The sequence below is a fragment of the Thalassophryne amazonica genome, chromosome 11, assembly GCF_902500255.1.
Source record: "Thalassophryne amazonica chromosome 11, fThaAma1.1, whole genome shotgun sequence".
NCBI lineage: Eukaryota > Metazoa > Chordata > Actinopteri > Batrachoidiformes > Batrachoididae > Thalassophryne > Thalassophryne amazonica.
In genome coordinates, this window is record NC_047113.1 from 51,682,564 (window position 1) to 51,705,764 (window position 23,201).

The 23,201-nt window shown below is 42.1% G+C and overlaps 1 protein-coding gene across 9 annotated transcripts in view; it reads left to right on the plus strand.

Annotated features, from left to right (window-relative positions):
* Positions 1 to 1,040: 1,040 nt before the first annotated feature.
* atp11c (ATPase phospholipid transporting 11C) overlaps positions 1,041 to 23,201 on the plus strand; it is a 140,211-nt gene continuing 118,050 nt past the window's right edge. For all 9 annotated transcript variants that reach the window (XR_004563607.1, XR_004563609.1, XM_034181660.1 and 6 more), the window contains exon 1: positions 1,041 to 1,299. Coding sequence is in view for 7 of the 9 variants with exons in the window: in XM_034181660.1 (XP_034037551.1) it covers positions 1,273 to 1,299 (27 nt within the window). In the remaining 2 variants the exon portion in view is untranslated. The remainder of the gene's footprint in view (positions 1,300 to 23,201) is intronic.

Sequence of the window (23,201 nt, forward strand, 5' to 3'; positions counted from 1 at the left end):
CTCTTGTAGGAGACCAGAGCATGAGTGAGATGCTCCACCATAAGGGTAGAGGCAGGTACACCCTGAATAGGCAGCCAATCAATCACAGGGCCATATATTGTCAATTTAGAGTCATCAATTCACCTAGCATGTTTTTGGAAGTGGGAGGAAGCTGGAACACCCGGCGGGAGCCTACAAGAACACGGAAAGAACATGCAAACTCCAAACAGAAAGGACCAGGTGTGAAGGGAACCTGAGATCTTCTCGCTGTGAGGCAATAGTGCTAAGCACTAACCCAAAAAGCTAATCAACTAATGAAACAGTTAGCTTTGCTAATTAGCTGTTACCTGATTAGCACTGTATAAACATATATAAGAGGCTTACATTTTATGTTCTACCTGTTACTTATAATTTCTGAGTTTGCTTTTATTTTACTGCTTTCTATACTTTGTGTCCAATATGTTAATTTCTTTCTAAAGTAATTTTCATAAAGGTTTTTTTTTTTCTCACAGACAAAACATTCATGAAAATTATCATTATCATGAAAAGTTGAGTAAAGCACTGAGAGGTTTGATTGCTAGTGATGTTTAAATATGACAAGAGGGTTAAAAAAAAACTTTTGGGGAAACCCCTCGTACTGGTCGGGCAAATCCGCTGCAATTAAATCCAGAAGATGGCAGTAACGTGACATTTAAGATAATCGGTCGCAATAAACCCTCGAAGAAGAAAATGCAGGAGGAGATGGAGGAGGAAGAAAGGAAGAAGAAGAAGAAGAAGAAGTAGGAGTCGCTGCCGCACCTTCGTCGGGTGTAGCTTGTTTTGGGGGGTTTGGTGCTGCTGCTCTAGAGTGGAAAATTCTTTGACAGGAGGAAGCGACCTGTTGGTGGCCACTTCAAGGGAGAAGTTAGTTTTTGTTGGCATGGCGCAGGGAGTGTTCGGGCGCCACAAATGATTCGCGTGAGTCTCAGCAACAGGGCGCAGTGGGAAATGTCAGGGAGTGTTTCAGGCGCGAGCGGAGGGAAGCGCGACTAGAGGCAGCGCGAGGCGGAAAAAGAATGCGAACGGTGCTGACATCCCCAAATTATAACAAATGGAAACGATGTAGTGCCGCTGCGGATTTTCATATAGCTAGAACTAACCGTAGAATAGAGAGTAGATAGCCGAGGAGCTAGCGGGCTTACTAACATACATGTAAAGTTATTCTCTGGAGGCGCCGTGGAGGAGAGAGGAGAGTCTCCGCGCGGACACGTCACATTTCATCACTGGCCTCAAATCAAAGAAGACAACACCAAGATGCTGCGGAGAGGATTAAACCGGCTGGTATGTGTGCCACGCATGCATCAACACGAAACGCAAACACCATGCTAGCCTTTTAGCTGCAGTGATGATGCCTAAAAAGAATCTAAGCTTGTATTTTTTTCTCTTCTAAGCAGATGCAAATGTTTGAGAAACAATCCAGTTTGATTGAACACATTACTTTCTTTCCCAGGAAGGTCCTGTCTAACTTCTGCTGTTGTTAGCATAGAGTAAATTGTAAAAAGCCATGAAGTCAGGGGAGAGAAGTTTTTGTGACCTAATCTAGTCCTCAGGGGTTGATTTGTGAAGTGTAAGGGATGGAATGTTACTGTAATTCCTCTGATTGGTGTGTGCCTTACAGAAGTGATAATTGTATGATACTATTGTCTGGTTTGCTACAGATCATTCACACATATGCACAGGCTACAGGTACGCCAAGTGGTTAGTGCACTTGGTTTCAGTGCGGAAGGATCCCTGTTCAAACCCCACCCCTGCCACATTTCTCCATGTAATGTGTAGTTGCTCAGGAAGGGCACCTGGCGCTTGTGCCAATTCAACATGCAGATCCACCTCGGATTTGTTGCGGTGACCCTGAGTGTAAAACAAGGGAGCAGCCGAAGGGACTTTACAGGTACAGAAGACAGAGTACTATAGGATATGTGTAACGGAGGCCAGCAGGTGTCGCTGTGCAGATGTAGTTAGTAAACCTCACTCCCAGTAGCTGGAAAGGATTCTCTGTTCACAAGGCCAGAGCCCTGGGTTTTAGCCTTCTGGTTAAAGAGTCCGACTCCCATGCCGAAAATCGTAAGTTCGCGTCCCAAGGCGAGCGAATGGGCGGAGTCATAAAAACACAACACAGATTGCAGAGCTGCTACAATGGTGCTGTGACCCAGATGGGAGTGAGTTTAGGGGGGTGAGTGTAACGGAGGCCAGCAGGTGTCGCTGTGCAGATGTAGGTAATAAATAGGGGTGTCGGAGAAAATCGATTCACGTCTGAATCGCGATTCTTATTTATTACGATTCTGAATCCATCCAAACTGTCCAAGAATGGATTTTTTAAAAAGCATTTTTTTTAAACATTTTCTTGCTTACTCGCTACGTGTACTGTTTGTCAGGCAACGGCTTCTTCCGTACTACAGCGTGCCCGTGGGGGGGTCAGGCATGCTTCAAACATTCGTGAGCTGCAGCTTAGCATTGCGGACGAAGAGCTAATTCAGCCAGCACCGTCTTTGCTGAAGACAAATGTTTGGGCGCATTTTGGATTTTATTATTTGCTGCGTAAGAAGGAGCTTGACATGACTTATGCAGTGTGCAAAATCTGCAAAATGAAAGTCAAGTACTTCGGAAACACTTCAAATCCGCAAGCCCACATGCTACGCCATCACCCGGAGCTAAAAGAGGGGAGCAGCGGTATCTGCCGACTACTGACCAGCGCTGCGCTAAACTGCCAGCCAGCTGTGAACGAGCAAAGCAGATAAGTAAATTTACATCTAGAATCACTTGATTAACCTTGTAAATCTGCATTTTCTTAAACATAAACATTTTTAAGTAATATAACTATTTCTCAGCGCTCTTTGAATCGAAAATCGATTCTGAATCGAATCGTCACCCCAAGAATCGGAATTGAATTGAATCTTGAGTTGTTATACGATTCACATCCTTAGTAATAAACCTCACTCCCAATAGCTTAAAAGGATTCTCTGGTCACAAGGCAAGAGCACTGGGTTTTAGCCTTCTGGTTGGAGAGTCCGACTCCCATGCCGGAGATCGTGAGTTCGTGTCCTGAGGGGAGCGAATGGGCAGTCATAACAACACAACGCAGAATGCAGCTGCTACATATGCTTTATTGTCCCATTGGAAAATTTGTCTTGTACAGTAAAAGCAATCTATATAGCGGACTAATAGATGGGCATAACAGCATAAATAACACATAACAGACTTACGTCACAACCCCCCCCCCCCCCCCCCCCCCCCAGCATTACGCATTAACTCAAATCGGAAACCATAGTCTCGTTTGAGGGTGGGCACAGAGGGGTTAAATGAAAGAGTATAATTCTTCCAGGGACAGCCCTCAACTGTCCCCATCAGGAACATGGCACTTTCTTTGAGTTTTTGGGCAAATTACACTACAAACAAAGTGAAAATGCAAAGAAAAAGTGAAGATTTATGATACAAAGCTTAAACATGTCAAGGCTGTTGTGCAGGCGAGAGACCGCAGCTCTGTCAAGGTGTGTATGCTAAAATTTATCAACACAACCTCTCCCATTTGCATTGTCTTCCCTTTTTCACTGGGAACCAAAAAAATTGCACTTTTTGCGACTGCTTCTATGATTGCAGCCGAAAACAAAACGGTACACCATTTTTCTTTTAGAACTGATGCTGTGTTTGTGCAGGCTGTCCCTGGACATGGTCTAATGCCATGATATCACAAAGGGATTCAAACGAGACTGTGGTTTCCTATTGCACACACCCTGTAAACATCAGAGGATCATTATACAGTTCCGACAGCCTCAGGCAACATCATTTAAAAGTTTGATAGAAGTAGACAGAAATAATTTTTTTTAATGGTTAAATATACAGTGGGTACTGTATTTCTGTGATTAAAAGCCCGGCCATTTACGTTTTTCAAACTGTGTTCAAGACCCGGCTCCTAAACAAGGCAGGGCGTAATTCAAGGCTGGTGATTAACAACAAAATGTTGCTTGTTGCTTGCGCTGTAATATGGTGTGAAGTTTCACACATATCCCTGGGTGTCACGAACCAAACCGCTTTAAGGGCCTGTCACAGTGGCGTATTCGTAGAGCTGCTCATTGCAGCGTTGTTTCATTTAAATACGCCCGAAATACGCGCATACTCGGCTTTTAACAGTGTTCATTCATACTTGCCGCTGCATGTGTTCGCATTTTAATGTGTGCACACAGTCGCGTGTGCCATGCTGTACCAGTTTCAGTGCTATTTTCTGCCTCTGCGGAAGTGCGCTCTGTTCTCTACTGCATGGTGTGGCGAGGCTCAAAAACAGTCATTTAAAATTATTATTATTATTATTATTTATTTATTTTTTTTAATGCAGCGAATGCGAGTTTATTTTAAAGAGTCACAGCTCTGATTAGACAGACAGAGAGAGAGAGAGAGAGAGAGAGAGTGTGAGTGAGGGAGGGAGGGAGAGCGCGCGCGACACACAGTGAAACAGTCCTCATATAATCAGTCCACAATGATAAAGTGAAGCAACGATCTTGCAGTATTTATAGTTCCAGAAGAACAACAGGGAGAGGTGAAGTGGCGCACAGTACCATGTTGAAGCGTGGGTGGGCTCACAATAGCGGACAGTAGCACGGTGCTGCGAGTACTCGTGTGAAGGCTCCATGCTGTGCTGTACGCTGAAGAAAAACAGGTTTAATTTTTTCCGTCCTACGCATGTAGCCCTCAACATACTGCTGCGTATTGAGAAAGAACTCGTGAAGTGGGCGGAGAGCTGCTCATTACAGCGTAGACGATACGCTGTAATGAGCAGCTCTACGAATATGCCACTGTGACAGGCCCTTTAGATCACAGCCCTCTGCATGGGTGCGAACCCTCCCTGGAGCCTGACGTGCACCTGCTAAATGACTGAGACCGCAAGGGCGGTGATTTGTCACTTCTACATTTTCACTTCTTCCTCTCCCTTCATATTTTAAAGGTTTTTGCAGTGTCCCCGCCAATTACATTTCGATCATGGATCAAATATGTTTGGCAGAAAACTCCGCAAATATGACCAACTTTAAAACAAGGAGTCAGAAAAAGATGCTCAAATGACCCACAATTCATGGAGGAAATTGTACAAAACATATTGTTGTTTTGGGGGTTGATGATTGTATGAAGAAGTGGAGCTTGATGAGGGACAAATTAATCCACTGTTCCTGTGGCAAATTGCATAAAGATGGAGAATTTTAAAGGGTCACGCGCACATCGACGTCATTTCATGGACACGGGTTACAGAGTTGCAGAAGCATTTAACAGTCTTTAGGATTTTAAGGTACCACTCCGCAGTGGACAGAAAAAAAGATTTTTGTTTGTTATACGTAACGGATTTTGTCCATTTTATACATACTAGTGTGTTGCCCGTGGGAATCCGCAGGCTCTAGATTGGGTAGTGTTTCTAAAATGGATAGCTGACATTTTTCAAGGGTGGCAATAAGTTGGAATGGTGTGTCAGTCCAGAATGTTTTTAGAACCTTGGACCTCAACAATTTTTAGAAGAAAAACTCAACCCCTTTTTTCCTGTTGTGTCATTTTTAATGTAATTTACTGTCTTAATGTATGTATAAATTGTTTAGGTTGTTGTTATCATATACACACTTATTGTTATTACCATTATTATTTTTATATTATTATTACTTCTGTTTTGTCATTTGATTTTTTTTTTTTTTTTTTTTTAATGGACCACAATGGATACAATGGTCACTCGGGAGGAGCTCGGAGTTGAGCCGCTGCTCCTCCAGGTCGAAAGGAGCCAGTTGAGGTGGCTCGGGCAACTCAACCCCCTGGACGCCTCGCTGGAGAGGTGTTCCGGGCACGTCCCATCGGGAGGAGGCCCCGGGAAAGACCCAGGACACGCTGGAGGGACTACATCTCTCGGCTGGCTTGAACGCCTTGGGGTTCCTCCGGAGGAGCTGGGGGAGGTGTGTGTGGATCAGGAGGTTTGGGTGGCTTTGCTTGAGCTGCTGCCCCCACGACCCGACTCCGGATAAAGCGGAAGAAAATGGATGGATGGATGGACCACAATGGAAATAAGTGTTTTCACTTTCTTGTGTCATCCATACAGTTTTAACATTATTTACAGTTATATGCACTTAGTTACGCTTTTAATATAAAATGATTTACTGCCCCCTGCTGGAAAGGTGTTAGTCTAAAATTTAATTAGCAACGTTAGCTAATATTCCTAGCTTCTCCAAAACTATTAGTCATAATAACAGTGTTCTGTTTTGGCGCCATTCATCCTTGACCCAAAATACATAAGCATGCCAAACAGTAAATGCAAGCTATGCTCTGTTTGTCTGTGAATCCATTAAATGCAGCTTTTACTGTACTCGATTAATTGTTTCAGCCCTACATCTGGTTTACATTTTTGCCATGTAATTTGCCCAAAAACTCGGAGGAAGTACCAAGTTTCTGATGGGGATAATCGAGGGCTTTCCCCAGAAGTAGAATTATACTCTTTCATTTAACCCCTTTAGCGCCCACCCTATACCACAGGTTAAGAAAAAGATATCAGATCATACAGCATTTTCAGTTTGTGCAATGTTATGGAATAGCCTACTGAATGAAGTTAGGCGGTCATGTTAAACAGCAATCTTTAAAACAAGACTTAAGATTTAAAATGTTGTTGTTGCTATTTGTTTGGTTGAATTTGTTTTCAAGGCGTTTCAGGCGTTCGACCGTGTCCCTCGGGGCACCCTGTGGGGAGTGCTCCAGGAGTACGGGGTCCGGGGTCCTTTGCTAAGGGCTATCCGGTCCCTGTACGACCGCAGCAGGAGCTTGGTTCGCATTGCCGGTAGTAAGTCAAACCTGTTTCCAGTGCACGTTGGCCTCCCTTTGTCACCGGTTCTGTTCATTATTTTTATGGACAGAATTTCTAGGCGCAGCCAGGGTGTAGAGGGGGTCTGGTTTGGGAACCACAGAATCTCGTCTCTGCTGTTTGCGGACGATGTGGTTCTGTTGGCTTCGTCAAATCAGGACCTTCAGCGTGCACTGGGGTGGTTTGCAGCCGAGTGTGAAGCGTCCGGGATGAAAATCAGCACCTCCAAATCCGAGGCCATGGTTCTCGACCGGAAAAAGGTGCTTTGCCCTCTTCAGGTTGGTGGAGTGTCCTTGCCTCAAGTGGAGGAGTTTAAGTATCTCGGGGTCTTGTTCACGAGTGAGGGACGGATGGAGCATGAGATCGATAGACGGATCGGTGCAGCATCTGCAGTGATGCGGTCGCTGTATCGGACTGTCGTGGTGAAGAGAGAGCTGAGTAGGGGGGCAAAGCTCTCGATTTACCGATCGATCTACGTTCCGATCCTCACCTATGGTCATGAGATTTGGCTCGAGATCGCAAGCACAAGCGGCCGAGATGAGTTTCCTCCGCAGGGTGGCTGGGCACTCCCTTAGAGATAGGGTGAGGAGCTTGGTCACTCGGGAGGAGCTCGGAGTCGAGCCGCTGCTCCTCCAGGTCGAAAGGAGTCAGTTGAGGTGGCTCGGGCATCTTTTCCGGATGCCCCCTGGACGCCTCGTTGGAGAGGTGTTCCGGGCACGTCCCACTGGGAGGAGGCCCCGGGGAAGACCCAGGACACGCTGGAGGGACTACATCTCTCGGCTGGCTTGGGAACGCCTTGGGGTTCCCCCAGAGGAGCTGGGGGAGGTGTGTGTGGATCGGGAGGTCTGGGCGGCTTTGCTTGAGCTGCTGCCCCTGCGACCCGACTCCGGATAATGCGGAAGAAAATGGATGGATGGATGGAATTTGTTTTCTCTTGAATATTGTTTCAATATCAGAAATCAGCAATGTTAATGTTATGTGCAGTTGCTGTGAAAGTTAAATTTTGTCATGTTTCTCATGTCGTGTAAACCATAATCCTCCATATGCTTAAACCTTTAGGACTAGGGTGGGTTAAAAAAAATACAGAACTACTATATAGGGAAGTGGTGGCCTAAAGGTTAGTTCCCCTGAGTGCAGGTGAGCGCTTTGCGTGGCAGCCCACTTAGAGGACAGACTTGTGCCCAGAAAAGGTCATAAGCTCAGGTTTCAGAAAAGACTTTAAAATCACTAAAGTATCTTTGAGAAAGGTGCTTAATCACCAAATTGCTTCTGTTGTACAGTGGAGGGCATTGCATAACAGCACCCTGACATTATTGTGTGAGTAGGTGAATGTGAGCCATCATTGCCAGGTTGTTCCACAAATTACCTAGTAGGGTAGAGAATGCAGTCACAGAGACTGACACCAAGGCTGCTGTGCATGCTCCCGTACACACACAGGATAAAGTCGCAGCATTTTTTTAAACTTACATGTTAGATATGCAGTAATCCATAATGCATCATGTGATTTTCTACTTCCAGGTCCAAACAAAAAAAGGTGCGCGCTGTCATTAACACTCTGATCAGGCTGCACTTAAACCGTTGCACATGGACGACAGCATTAACATTGCAACATAAAACTCTTTGTATATTGTGCCTAAAACTCTCCTGGATCTATTAACTGGGTTTTTAGATGTTGTTGTTGTTGTTGTTGTTTTTTTTTTTAAACCTTTATTTAACCAGGAAAGTTCCATTGAGATTACCAATCTCTTTTTCAAGGGAGTCCTGGCCAAGAAGTTATCACATTTGTTTTATGTAAAAATGCCAGAAGCTCAGGTTGTTTCTCTGTTATTTTCAGTGGGAGTTGCTGTGGGCTGCGATCGCTTCCTGTTCATGTCGTTCGGGGGGGGAGTGAAGTTTGCACTTTAACGTCCTGTTTATTGTAATAAATAATTTTTTTATTCACAAACAGACATGTATGTTTTACCTGTACATAATACAATATGTAAAGTAAAAGGATAGGGGATAAAAAGTTTCATTAAGGGTTCTTACCTTAGAAAGAGATGAATGCGGTTAACGGAGGTGGAGGCGGAGAAGGGAGAGACGGAGGTTTGCGCACACTGTAAACACAAACTAAACTTAAACTGTAGATCCTTAAAAGGATCACACAGATGTAACTTTAATTGTAAATTTGCAGGTCTTTGGACCCAGAAACAGATTTATCATATGATGCGTTACGTCAGAGCTTAACAACCGGATAGCAGGCTGCTTTATGTGGCGTACATGGCAACTCCATCAGCCACTGCTGTTACGGAACACACTGCATTCAGGATATAATAGTATGCATCATGATTGGGTCTGTGGGGTTTATTGTTTGCTATTTTGGGTATGCTGTTAGTTTTTTGCAGTGGGGTTTGGTGGCTGGATTTCTTTTTTGTACTGGGTGTTTTCCTCCTGTCTTCTCTCCCTGTTGGCCATGCCTCTTTCTGGATCTTCCCTCGTACACCTGCAGTGCATTTTCCCTGATCACGTCCGCTTTATTAATTACGCCTTCTCCCTCTCTCACTTGCGAGGTTGTTGTGCCTTGTGCCACTTTTGAGCATTTGTTTTCACAGTCCAGTTTTTGCTTTACCGTGTATCGCCCTGTCTGCCTGTTTTTGGATCCTGTCTCTGCCTATTGCTTTGGTTATTGTTGCTAGTTTTGCACTGTCTTTTTGTGTACTGACCCACACAGGCCCTGACAAAACTCTGTAAAGCTGAGACCTGAATCCTGCATTTGTGTCCGACCACTTGGTGCCAATTGGCTTGTCAGTATGTACTTGGTTCAGATTTTTGTGCTGTTTCTTTTTAGTTTTTTGGTCCACGATATAATATTTTACAGTCACCTTAATGGCTGCCATTGGAAAGTTGATTGTGCTCCACATACCATTCTGTTGTGAGGAGACTACTTAAGTGGAGTATCTGCACAATCAGTTTTCTAAAGGCAAAACCACTTTTGCTGCCACTAAAGCCTCTCTATTGCACATCAGTAAACTGTTTTCAAACTGGATTTAATTACCACACAGTTTATGTGGGCAGTATGAATGGAGATACTGAATAAGCAGAATCAATATCATAATTATAGTGCTTGACCCTCCTCCTGGACTCTGTGTTGCCAGATCAGCTTTTTTTTTCTCCTCTCATCTTTTAGGGAGGATTGCTGCTGTAAATTCTCTTCAGTGGGAGCTGTAAATAATATTTTGTGCAGAGCAGCCAGCCACCCTGTCATCAATGCACACTGCCGTTATCTCAGGCTCTGGCTCGCTGCTTCCCTGCCAACTGATTCATACCAGCTTCCTTGCTCATAGGAGTGGGAAATATTTGCACATGAAAAGGATGTAGGGCAGGGTGACCAAACAACCTGTTTTCCCAGGACATGTCCTGGCCGTTTTTTTTTTTTTGTTTTTTTTAGAAAGTGATGAAAATGTCCTGGTTTAAATTGTTTTTCATCTTTGAACATCGTTGAGTTAACGTCGAGTATATTTTGAGTGTCTCATTGCCGGGCCGAGTGTCCTGGTTTTCAGTAATGAAAATGTGGTCTCCCCAGTGTAGGGGAATGTATGTTGCTCATACCAAAGGTGTAAGGATGTTGTGCATGTCTTCATTGATCTTCTTGTTATGGGAGACAGTATTACTAAAGTATGAGTGTGTCTTTGGAAAATCATTCAAGGAAGCTGTGGGAATGAGTTGGGTTGGGCTTTTCATCAGGGGGAAGCTCCAGAGGTTGTAACTCTGTGACAGGAATGCGAAATTACAATTTGCTTTGATGTTCGTTCAAGCCCTTGAACGTAGCAGTGTGATCTGTGAGGTGGAGACTGGCAGAAATGTGATAATATTGTGTGGAAGCCCCTGCCTTGAATAGTGAGAGAACATCACAGACTCATGACAATACATTTGCCAAAGCAACAGCTCAGTATCTTTTATTTTCTTTGTGATCAATATTTGCTCATTGAATTATTATAAAAATTGTAATTAGGGCTGTAACAAATTATTCTTTTCATAGTTGAATAATCTGTTGATAATAGTCATGATTAATCAATTATTCGTTTGGTCCTTAAAATGTCAGAAATGGTTAAAAATGTTGATCTGTGTTTTCCAGAGCTCAAGATGGCTCTTTCAAATGTTTTGTTTTGTCCACAACCCAGAGATACTCAGTTTACTGTCAGATTGAAGTAAAGAAGCAATAACATCGACCAAAAATTATTCAAGTTTAAGAAGCTGGAATCAGAGAATTGGATATTAAAAAATGTCTATTTGATAATCAAATTGTCAACAAACTTGGTATTTGATTAATAATACATTAATCATTGAAACTCTAATTGTAACCAGAAGGCCTAATCTTGCATGCTTGATCAGTGTTGCATATAAACTTTCTGTAGCTGCAGTCAAAGACAACTTTTATATATTTAATTCATTATTTATATTAATTTAAAAAGTCAATAAATGCATATTAATATTTCATTTAAAATGTTCAAGAATAAATAAGTTATCAATAATAAATAACTAATCGTTTCAAGTAAATTTGTGTAAATATAGTTTATTCATTTTGGTTAAAAACACTTTGAGAAGAAGGGGAACTTATGCTTTGTTCCGCATGTACACATTCAGGGGATAATAAGGCACCGTCGTCTTGTTTGAACCCTGCCTGATATCGCATGATTTGACCACTTAGGGGGACCTCCGCTCTGTTGCGCAGTGTATAAACAGCATAATGAAAACTTCAGGCCCGGGGCCCTCAGCTTTGACATAACATGGCACTGAAGTTGTGTAGTGGTAGCATAACACCGGCATTTGTTATGCTTGAATGCCTCTGTGGACTTGCAGCACCTGTTGGAAACATAACAGTAACTGCTCTCCCCAACTGATGACATGCAAATATCTCATGAGTAATCATTTAGGACAACTGTACATCTGGAGAGCACAGATCCCATATAAGGAATGTAGTGCTATTTGATTTATCAGCCCTGCTTGATTAGGGGAAATGCATATTGATCAGAGTTGTGCTTAGCTGTACTACCATAAGTCTTGTACTGCATACTGGCTGGCAAACAATTGCTTAGTCCGATTTCTTTCTTTCCCCTCTCTCTGTCTATTCTCCTGCTGGCTACCCAGTAATGGAAACCCAGCCAAAACAAGTCATCCACAAGACACAGCAGGCTAATGAATTTATTTAGTGAGGTAACGCAGTGTAAAGGAATGAATGGCAGGTAGTGGGATTGCAGAATGATTAAAATATAGTAGGGGAGCCCGGAAACATTTGCATGACTCATGCCTGAGAAACTAAAGTGATACCACAGGGGCAAACCCATAACCTCTTTTGCACCTCTGTTTCGCTGTGCATTGATCAGTTAATGCACAGACCTTTTCAGATTCCCTGTAGTGGTTATTGGTAGAGTGGGTGGGTCAGGGTGGATGCATCATGGCTTTATTTTGTGCTTCATTTTAAAAGGTAGGCTGAATTCTCATATTGTACATCTAAATAATTCAGTGCACTTCATTTATTTTGAATTCTCTTCACGTTCCTCCTCCTCTTCTGACTTCTGTATCTGCACTGAAAATGCATCCTCATCATCTTCACAGACTAAAGTTAATTATGGAGTTCCACAAGGTTCTGTGCTAGGACCAATTTTATTCACTTTATATATGCTTCCCTTAGGCAGTATTATTAGACGGTATTGCTTAAATTTTCATTGTTACGCAGATGATACCCAGCTTTATCTATCCATGAAGCCAGAGGACACACACCAATTAGCTAAACTGCAGGATTGTCTTACAGACATAAAGACATGGATGACCTCTAATTTCCTGCTTTTAAACTCAGATAAAACTGAAGTTATTGTACTTGGCCCCACAAATCTTAGAAACATGGTGTCTAACCAGATCCTTACTCTGGATGGCATTACCCTGACCTCTAGTAATACTGTGAGAAATCTTGGAGTCATTTTTGATCAGGATATGTCATTCAAAGCGCATATTAAACAAATATGTAGGACTGCTTTTTTGCATTTACGCAATATCTCTAAAATCAGAAAGGTCTTGTCTCAGAGTGATGCTGAAAAACTAATTCATGCATTTATTTCCTCTAGGCTGGACTATTGTAATTCATTATTATCAGGTTGTCCTAAAAGTTCCCTAAAAAGCCTTCAGTTAATTCAAAATGCTGCAGCTAGAGTACTGATGTGGACTAGAAGGAGAGAGCATATCTCACCCATATTGGCCTCTCTTCATTGGCTTCCTGTTAATTCTAGAATAGAGTTTAAAATTCTTCTTCTTACTTATAAGGTTTTGAATAATCAGGTCCCATCTTATCTTAGGGACCTCGTAGTACCATATCACCCCAATAGAGCGCTTTGCTCTCAGACTGCAGGCTTACTTGTAGTTCCTAGGGTTTGTAAGAGTAGAATGGGAGGCAGAGCCTTCAGCTTTCAGGCTCCTCTCCTGTGGAACCAGCTCCCAATTCAGATCAGGGAGACAGACACCCTCTCTACTTTTAAGATTAGGCTTAAAACTTTCCTTTTTGCTAAAGCTTATAGTTAGGGCTGGATCAGGTGACCCTGAACCATCCCTTAGTTATGCTGCTATAGACGTAGACTGCTGGGGGGTTCCCATGATGCACTGTTTCTTTCTCTTTTTGCTCTGTATGCACCACTCTGCATTTAATCATTAGTGATCGATCTCTGCTCCCCTCCACAGCATGTCTTTTTCCTGGTTCTCTCCCTCAGCCCCAACCAGTCCCAGCAGAAGACTGCCCCTCCCTGAGCCTGGTTCTGCTGGAGGTTTCTTCCTGTTAAAAGGGAGTTTTTTCTTCCCACTGTAGCCAAGTGCTTGCTCACAGGGGGTCGTTTTGACCGTTGGGGTTTTACATAATTATTGTATGGCCTTGCCTTACAATATAAAGCGCCTTGGGGCAACTGTTTGTTGTGATTTGGCGCTATATAAAAAAATTGATTGATTGATTGATTGATCATCAATATATGCATTATGGCTCATCCAAAGATTATTCTGTGCTATACTCTGGCTCTAACTTTACCCAGGGACTGTTTGCAGTGAGATATGAAGAAAATGCTGCAACTTGTGTGGCTAAACCCCCCCCCCCCCCAGGAGAGAAGCTGATATTTCTGATGTTTTTGTCATTGCCACCTGAAATGATACAATACTTGCTGACAAAAGAGAAAAGCAATAAAGACCATATGAGACTTTAAGAGGCACTAGATAACATGCTAAAACATTCAGAAATGCAGACCCCCCCATTCTGGTCCTATTGACGTACTGTTCTATATGCATCTTTAGCATAACTGCAAACAATTATCAGTACCCTGTAATTATTGTAGCAGAGCAGAAAACCCCTGAGCAGAAAACACTGATGAAAAGTTCAACACCAGGAATTGAAGGGTTTGTGATGATTAAGTAGTATAACTCAATTAACTGGGAAGTGAGCGTGTATGTGAAACCCAATGACCAGGAAGTAAAGCCAACCGCATGCATAAGCAGCAAAACATTAAAAAGCGCGAGGAGCATGACAGCACACACGAGAGATCACGAGGAGACAAACCACAGAAACATAGAAGGCAACACTAAAAGGAGCAGAAAAATAGTGCTCACAGAACTAACACCAGAATGTGACCAATGACTGGTGGTGAATTAAACCTCGGTCCCACCGAGTGAAGGAGTGAAGAAGGAGCCACGCACCCTTTTTTTTTTTTTTTTTTTTTGGTGAGCTATCGTGGCATTATAGTGGCTCAGAGTGGCTCTTAGAGGCATTATCTTCAGTTAACGAGGCTCCTCTCTGAGCGTGGCGCTAATTTCAAGATGTTCAAAATTTAGCAACAACAGCGTGGCGCAGTTTGTGTTCGAGTTACTGCGACGGCTTAGAGGCATTTGTGTGGTGCTTACGAGTCTGCAAAAAGTCCATTATCCGTGCGCCTGGCACCTTCGCAGGACCTGAGAGGCTATTTTTGGAGCGGCTCCTCCTCTTGCGCACACAATTGCACCTACTCTGTGCGCTGGACTCTATATATTTTGTAGTGGATTAATCATTTTCTGCCAAACCTTGGATGATGAAAACACTTCTAATCACTTCTGGCATCACAGAGGACTGTTTCATCTGGACACTTTTTTCCTCTTTCCTGCTCCATGTGGAATGTATTTTGAGCAGCTTAAGGTAATTATTTTTAATGTTTTTTTTTATAGCTTGATAAAACAGTTCCTTGCTATAAAAGTATGTCTGTATGTTGATTTAATATCTTGTTAATGGATCACTGTGTGTGCGCACTGAGGCAGGACCCGAGAGGCTATTTTTGGAGCAGGTCTCCTCTTTGCGCACCAAATTCCACCTGCTCTGTGCGCTGGACTCTATATAAAATAATTATTTTGTAGCGGATTAATCATTTTCTGTCAAACCTTGGATGCCGAAAATACCTGTAATCACTTCTGGAATTAATGTATCACATGACCTCCGCTGTGTGTGCGCACTGACGCAGTGAGGCAGTAGTGACTCCTCATCACGCTTCAAACGAGCATTTAGGCAGAACGCCAGCTCACAAAAGAGTGATATTTCAGTCAATATTGGACGAACACAAAGTTAAAATTTGGGTGACTGCGTGAAAGTGAATGTGTGTTTAAAGCCATGGAAGATAATAACTCCAGTGGAGCAGCTAAGAGCTGTGCGGCAGCACAGGTGGAGAGCGCGCAAAAGAGTGATTTTGAAGACATAACACAAAGTTAAAAGTTGTATCATGGTGACTTGTAAGCTGTGGAAGAAATAAAGAAATATATATATTGAAAATGATCCACAGGTGTATATAATAAAACGGCCACCTCATTCTGTACGCAGAACGGCACCGCGCGCAAAAGAGCGCTTTTGCAGAAATAAACAGACGAACACAAAGTCAAAAGTGGAATCACGTTGTAAAAATGATTGTGCTTAAAGCCAGTGAAACAATAAAACCAGCAAGCCATGAATGGAACGGAAGCCAGAAAGAGCAGAGAGTCCATGAAAGGACAACAGCAGTGCGTGCGCAAAAGAGCGATTTTGCAGAAATAAACAGACAAACATAGTTTTGTGTGTTTAAAGCCGCAAAAAAAAGAGCCAGAGAGCCGCGGAGCCAGCAAGGAGCACAGAGGCGGCTCTCCAGGAACCCCTGGTTCGGGTCTAGCTGGTCTGGTGCATTACAGGTGGACTGCAGCCTGGCGCACAACTGCGGAACTGTGATGGAGTGTCTATTTTTGGACTGCGTTAAAAAAAAAAAAAAAAAGGGACATCTTTAAATGCTGCTGTGAATCTGAATTGAAAACCCACACTTTGAAGGGACCAGGTGTGGGAGGGCTGGAGGTTTGGACCAAACTCATGCCTAAACGTACGCCAACATGGCGCTATCATGGCACTACGTGGCTTAGTGTGGCTGATGCGAGCCATTCGAGGTTGTAATGACAGGTCAGTCGTGGCTCACTAGAGGCTGCTACGCGGCACATGCGGGGTACAGAGAGGCACATAGTGGCACCTTCATAGTGGATACTTGTTAAGATGAAAACGTGGGTCATTCTTCAAATAATCACCCCACACCCATGCGTGGCTCCTTCTTCAGCCTTCATTATTCGGTGGGACCGAGGCTTTATGGGCATACTCAACCCAAACCAAAATGTAAGCCCACAATGAGAACTGTTTGGCCACAAGGCATTGTAACACTGTCTCTAACTCCTGACTGTACTGTTCTGTCTGCCTATTTCACTGGGGCGGTGCCCAGAAGGCAGACTTGCAGACTGGCACCAATTTACCTGCAAAACCCCCTACGAAATTAGGAAACAAGCTAAGGGCCATGATCAGACACAGTGTCCCTATGAAGTCTGTGCGGACAAATCACATGCTGGACTAGTGCCTCTGCTGTCTGCTTGGATGTGGGCAATTTCTGCATGGATACAGAATGAACCATCTTAATGAATCTGTCGGCCACTATGAGGAGGAAGGAGGTAACCCAGTGACAAAATCCACTGACAAATGTAACAAGGGGCAACTGGGAAATGCTGGAGAAGGCCAGTAGGAAGAGATTTTGCAGTCGTGCTTAGGTTGGACATGTGGCTATGAACGCTCTGTCTTTGACGAAGGTGGGTGGCAAACAAAATGAAAGCATGCCCCACTGGCGTACCCATGGAAGGTGCATGTCTCGTGCAAAGCGGACAGCCTTCTGAAAGTTGGAACACCTGTTTCATCTGCTGTTCATCCTCCTACAACACCAAACCCAGGACCAGTGTGGGGAACAGAATGGTGGAGACATCTGAAGGGATACCAAGATTAGGGATGCACCAACCCACATTTTTTCACTTTCGATCCGATCCCGATACCTGAATTTGGATATTTGCCAATACCAATACTATTCCGATACCAGAGCTCTGTTTGCTTTAATATTATTATTCTTATTATTGTTGATTTTATGAGGATATTTTGCATCCCTAGTTATACAGCTTCATGATTAAGTGTTTAGAGGAGGATTTTCTTGAAAAGGAGACCTGAAAGTCGGGCTGCAATTTGCCAGAAGGTACCATCTAAGATGCAAGCCTAGATTTGATGCTTTGGTGAAAGAATTAACTACTTTTAATTATAGACTTATTTTGATAGACTTAAAAGACTATTTAAGAACTATTATATCACCTTCTAATTTATGTTCTTTTATGGTAGCTTTCCAGATTTTAAGAGTACATTTTCACCCGTGGATTGTCAATAATTTTTATGTAATTTTGTAGATTATTGCCTGTATGGGAGTAGAACATGTTTTCTCTTCTATACTTTTCCATTGAGAGTTATAGGATTGCACCAGCAATCTGTTCTTATCTGTGTTGCGAGAAATCCATTCAACTGATAGCTGCTTACACCCCTGCTTAAATGTGTTCATCACCGGCCCCCGTAGTTCGCTGTCACACTGCACTGATGACAAAAGCTGACAAAAGCATACAAGTAAGTTTATAAGGATGTTGTTTGTAATAACTTTGCGATTACATTCACCCCACATTTCTCCCATTTCAGTTCAACTCAGTTTGATTAACTCATTTTATGTAGTAATGTGTCAAATGTGCTTCATTGCTTCGGTCACGCTTTTTCTTAAGCCCATGTTGTGTAGACCTTATATCCAGCATGAAAAACTTTCGTTTACTGCCAGATTCACTGGCCGTCCGGAAGGGTTCTGGGAATTACTGCCGTTCGCCATTAATCCTCTGGGGCCAATGCCGTCATATACGACGGCTGGGACCAAGCTTTACTAAATTGTAAATAACTTTTTAATGATATGAGATACAAACTTACATTTTTTTCTTTTTGTATTTTTTTTTTTTTTGCTGAAAAGTTAGCCCCGCGTACTTTCAATCCACCGTCGGCCATCTTGGTACTCCTCATAGAAGATGTGTGATGACGTGCGCAATGTGAGTGTCCAATCGGAATTGGTTCTCCGTCACATGGTATTCCAAAATCCAATCGTAGGGCAGATTTACCTTATGTGATAAACCAAAGCTCGTTTTCAGGAGTAATATCTTAATAGTTGGCCCGTTTGAATAGCCCTTAACTGCTCCAATTGCATTTTTGCATTTTGTTGAACTTGAAAATTCTTCTCTGTTATAAAGTTAATCAATTTGAGGACAGCGCTTCAGCTTTTAGCTCATACCTTTTTTTGTTAAGGGTCCCAAAAAGAACATTTTATTCATAAAAAAATATCGGCTGATTTATCGGCTATTGGCAAATCGGCTGATTTATTGGCTATCAACATTTTTTTCATCCAAATATTATCGGCATCGGCCTCAAAAAATCCATATCGGTCAGGCTCAGGTTTTTTTTTCCTCACCAAAATGGATGCTGCACTCACTGCAGTTTATTGTCTGGAATAGCCCCCGATTGCATTTCAGAGCTTCTAGAATTCAAAAATTTTCATGCGGGGGGTGGGGGTGGAATTTTGGGTTCCAGCTTTTTTGTTTTTCACCACTTTCATCCCTGAATGTCAATCGTGAATCACTTTTGTGTGGATTAAAGTCACTAACTGGGACTATGAATTCTATTTTCTGTCATTTTTTTCCTCAGTTTCCAGTTTCTAATATCTTCATAGATTTAGATCCACTTTCATAATGTCTCTTTTAAAAACATTAGATTATTTTTTTAAATTTTTTTTGTGTGGCTAGATTATTAATTTCATTACTATTTTTTTAAATATCCTCTAATACATTTTCGCTAACCCTAACCCTCTCTCCAATTCCTTTAATTTATTTTGCAGTTCTTCATTTTTTTAATTCATTATTTTTTTCTAATATGATGAGAATGCAATAATTTTGCCTGTTAATACAGCCTTTAGGGCGTCCCACAGGATGGGGGGGGGGGGGGGGGGTGAGACCTCACCGTTATCATTGAATTCTAAGTAGAGGCTGATTTTCTTTTTGACATGTTATTTCCTTAAATTGAGAATTGTTTAATAAACTTGAATTTAGTTTTCATGTAGTATTCTTCACCTGCAGGTTAAAGTTGACACATAAGTAAATAGGTTCATGATCACTTTGATCCATTGTCCCAATTCCGCAGTCTTTTATCTTTATCTGATCCAAATGTTAGAAAGTAATCGATTCTTCTATATTGGAGTGTGGGGCAGAGTAGTGTGTATAGTCTTTTCTGTTGGGGAAGAAGTTTCTCCATATATCTACAAATCCAATGTCCTCAAACAGTGCCTTTTACTTTTTTATGAAGGGACTTTTCTACGATGTGTTTTTATTGAAACTATCTAACTGGGGTTGTAGGTGTATATTTTAATCTCCCCACAGATCAAAATTCCTTCTGTTGCTGTTACCATATCATTATTATTATTATTTTTTTTTTAAAGAAGCTAACATCACTTCAGGTGGTACGTATATATTTAATAAAGTAACCAAGTTACCCTCTATATTTCCTTTTGCTAGAATAAATCTTTCGTCTTTGTCTCTCATTTCAAAGCTCTTTTCAAAATTTAGCCTGTTAGAAATAATGATAGCAACTCCTCTTCTATGTCATGTTTTATTGGATGAAAAACATAAATTAGTGACACCCATGCACGTCAGTTTTCTATGTTCATTGTCATTTAAGCAAGTTTCTTGTAGGTATACTACATAGGCTTTTTCCTTCTTCATTTTTGACAGGATTTTACTACATTTGACTGGATTCAACAGCCCATTGACATCATATGAGATGAATTTCACTGTGCCAGTAGTCATATGAGTTAATCTGCATATGTAACGTTGATATTATCAAAACAAAAATTAACAGGTCTGCTCCCTGAACAGTCCAAAACAAAAAACATACATGAAAAGAAAATAGAACAAGTGTGGCTCCAAGGTCTCTAGGAAATGACCCTGAACTAAGCTAAAGAGAACCTTTAGCTGTGGGGGAGAAAGCCTCTGCTTCTTGTAGGACGAGTGCCCCCAAAGTAGTCTTTGTCCATCATCCAGAAATGGAACATTATATTCCTCCCATGTATATATTGTCATTTGGATGAGGGAGAAGGATAGATGTAACAAGTATGATGGATTGAGCCATTGTTTCGATGGCTCTCCGTCCCTAGCCACTTAATGTCTGTGATGGCTGATCAGCCCGATGCGCGAAGTGCAAAGCTGCTGACAGACATTGCAGACAAACTGACTCTTGTGGGGCAGTAAGAGCAGCATGGTGACGTTGACGCTGATCATTCAGCCTGGTAGTCCTTGCTTCCTCGAACAGCTTGCATCCCTTGTCGCAGGACCTGCGCCATTGAGCACGGTCTTTGCCGATCTTCTCGAAGGACCCAGGGTCGATCCTGTAGCCCTTCAGAGAGGCTTTAAGTACATCTTTGTAGCGTTTTCCAGTTGTATGTATATATTCTCATTTGGATGAGGGAGAAGGATAGATGTAACAATAATACAGTTCACACTGATCCATGCATTTTAGCAAGTTTAACTTAATATGGTCTAAATCTGATTCTGTTCAGCTCACCCACTTAATCAGAGCTTATAATTTTTCTCCCACGTAATCAGAGTTTATTGTTTTTCTCCTATCAATCAGTCAATCAATCAATTTTTTTATATAGCGCCAAATCACAAACAGTTGCCCCAAGGCGCTTTATATTGTAAGGCAAGGCCATACAATAATTATGTAAAACCCCAACGGTCAAAACGACCCCCTGTGAGCAAGCACTTGGCTACAGTGGGAAGGAAAAACTCCCTTTTAACAGGAAGAAACCTCCAGCAGAACCAGAACCAGGCTCAGGGAGGGGCAGTCTTCTGCTGGGACTGGTTGGGGCTGAGGGAGAGAACCAAGAAAAAGACATGCTGTGGAGGGGAGCAGAGATCGATCACTAATGATTAAATGCAGAGTGGTGCATACAGAGCAAAAAGAGAAAGAAACAGTGCATCATGGGAACCCCCCAGCAGTCTACGTCTATAGCAGCATAACTAAGGGATGGTTCAGGGTCACCTGATCCAGCCCTAACTATAAGCTTTAGCAAAAAGGAAAGTTTTAAGCCTAATCTTAAAAGTAGAGAGGGTGTCTGTCTCCCTGATCTGAATTGGGAGCTGGTTCCACAGGAGAGGAGCCTGAAAGCTGAAGGCTCTGCCTCCCATTCTACTCTTACAAACCCTAGGAACTACAAGTAAGCCTGCAGTCTGAGAGCGAAGCGCTCTATTGGGGTGATATGGTACTACGAGGTCCCTAAGATAAGATGGGACCTGATTATTCAAAACCTTATAAGTAAGAAGAAGAATTTTAAATTCTATTCTAGAATTAACAGGAAGCCAATGAAGAGAGGCCAATATGGGTGAGATATGCTCTCTCCTTCTAGTCCCCGTCAGTACTCTAGCTGCAGCATTTTGAATTAACTGAAGGCTTTTTAGGGAACTTTTAGGACAACTGATAATAATGAATTACAATAGTCCAGCCTAGAGGAAATAAATGCATGAATTAGTTTTTCAGCATCACTCTGAGACAAGACCTTTCTGATTTTAGAGATATTGCGTAAATGCAAAAAAGCAGTCCTACATATTTGTTTAATATGCGCTTTGAATGACATATCCTGATCAAAAATGACTCCAAGATTTCTCACAGTATTACTAGAGGTCAGGGTAATGCCATCCAGAGTAAGGATCTGGTTAGACACCATGTTTCTAAGATTTGTGGGGCCAAGTACAATAACTTCAGTTTTATCTGAGTTTAAAAGCAGGAAATTAGAGGTCATCCATGTCTTTATGTCTGTAAGACAATCCTGCAGTTTAGCTAATTGGTGTGTGTCCTCTGGCTTCATGGATAGATAAAGCTGGGTATCATCTGCATAACAATGAAAATTTAAGCAATACCGTCTAATAATACTGCCTAAGGGAAGCATGTATAAAGTGAATAAAATTGATCCTAGCACAGAACCTTGTGGAACTCCATAATTAACTTTAGTCTGTGAAGAAGATTCCCCATTTGCATGAACAAATTGTAATCTATTAGACAAATATGATTCAAACCACCGCAGCGCAGTGCCTTTAATACCTATGGCATGCTCTAATCTCTGTAATAAAATTTTATGGTCAACAGTATCAAAAGCAGCACTGAGGTCTAACAGAACAAGCACAGAGATGAGTCCACTGTCCGAGGCCATAAGAAGATCATTTGTAACCTTCACTAATGCTGTTTCTGTACTATGATGAATTCTAAAACCTGACTGAAACTCTTCAAATAGACCATTCCTCTGCAGATGATCAGTTAGCTGTTTTACAACTACCCTTTCAAGAATTTTTGAGAGAAAAGGAAGGTTGGAGATTGGCCTATAATTAGCTAAGATAGCTGGGTCAAGTGATGGCTTTTTAAGTAATGGTTTAATTACTGCCACCTTAAAAGCCTGTGGTACATAGCCAACTAATAAAGATAGATTGATCATATTTAAGATCGAAGCATTAAATAATGGTAGGGCTTCCTTGAGCAGCCTGGTAGGAATGGGGTCTAATAAACATGTTGATGGTTTGGATGAAGTAACTAATGAAAATAACTCAGACAGAACAATCGGAGAGAAAGAGTCTAACCAAATACCGGCATCACTGAAAGCAGCCAAAGATAACGATACGTCTTTGGGATGGTTATGAGTAATTTTTTCTCTAATAGTTAAAAATTTTGTTAGCAAAGAAAGTCATGAAGTCATTACTAGTTAAAGTTAATGGAATACTCAGCTCAATAGAGCTCTGACTCTTTGTCAGCCTGGCTACAGTGCTGAAAAGAAACCTGGGGTTGTTCTTATTTTCTTCAATTAGTGATGAGTAGAAAGATGTCCTAGCTTTACGGAGGGCTTTTTTTTATAGAGCAACAGACTCTTTTTCCAGGCTAAGTGAAGATCTTCTAAATTAGTGAGAC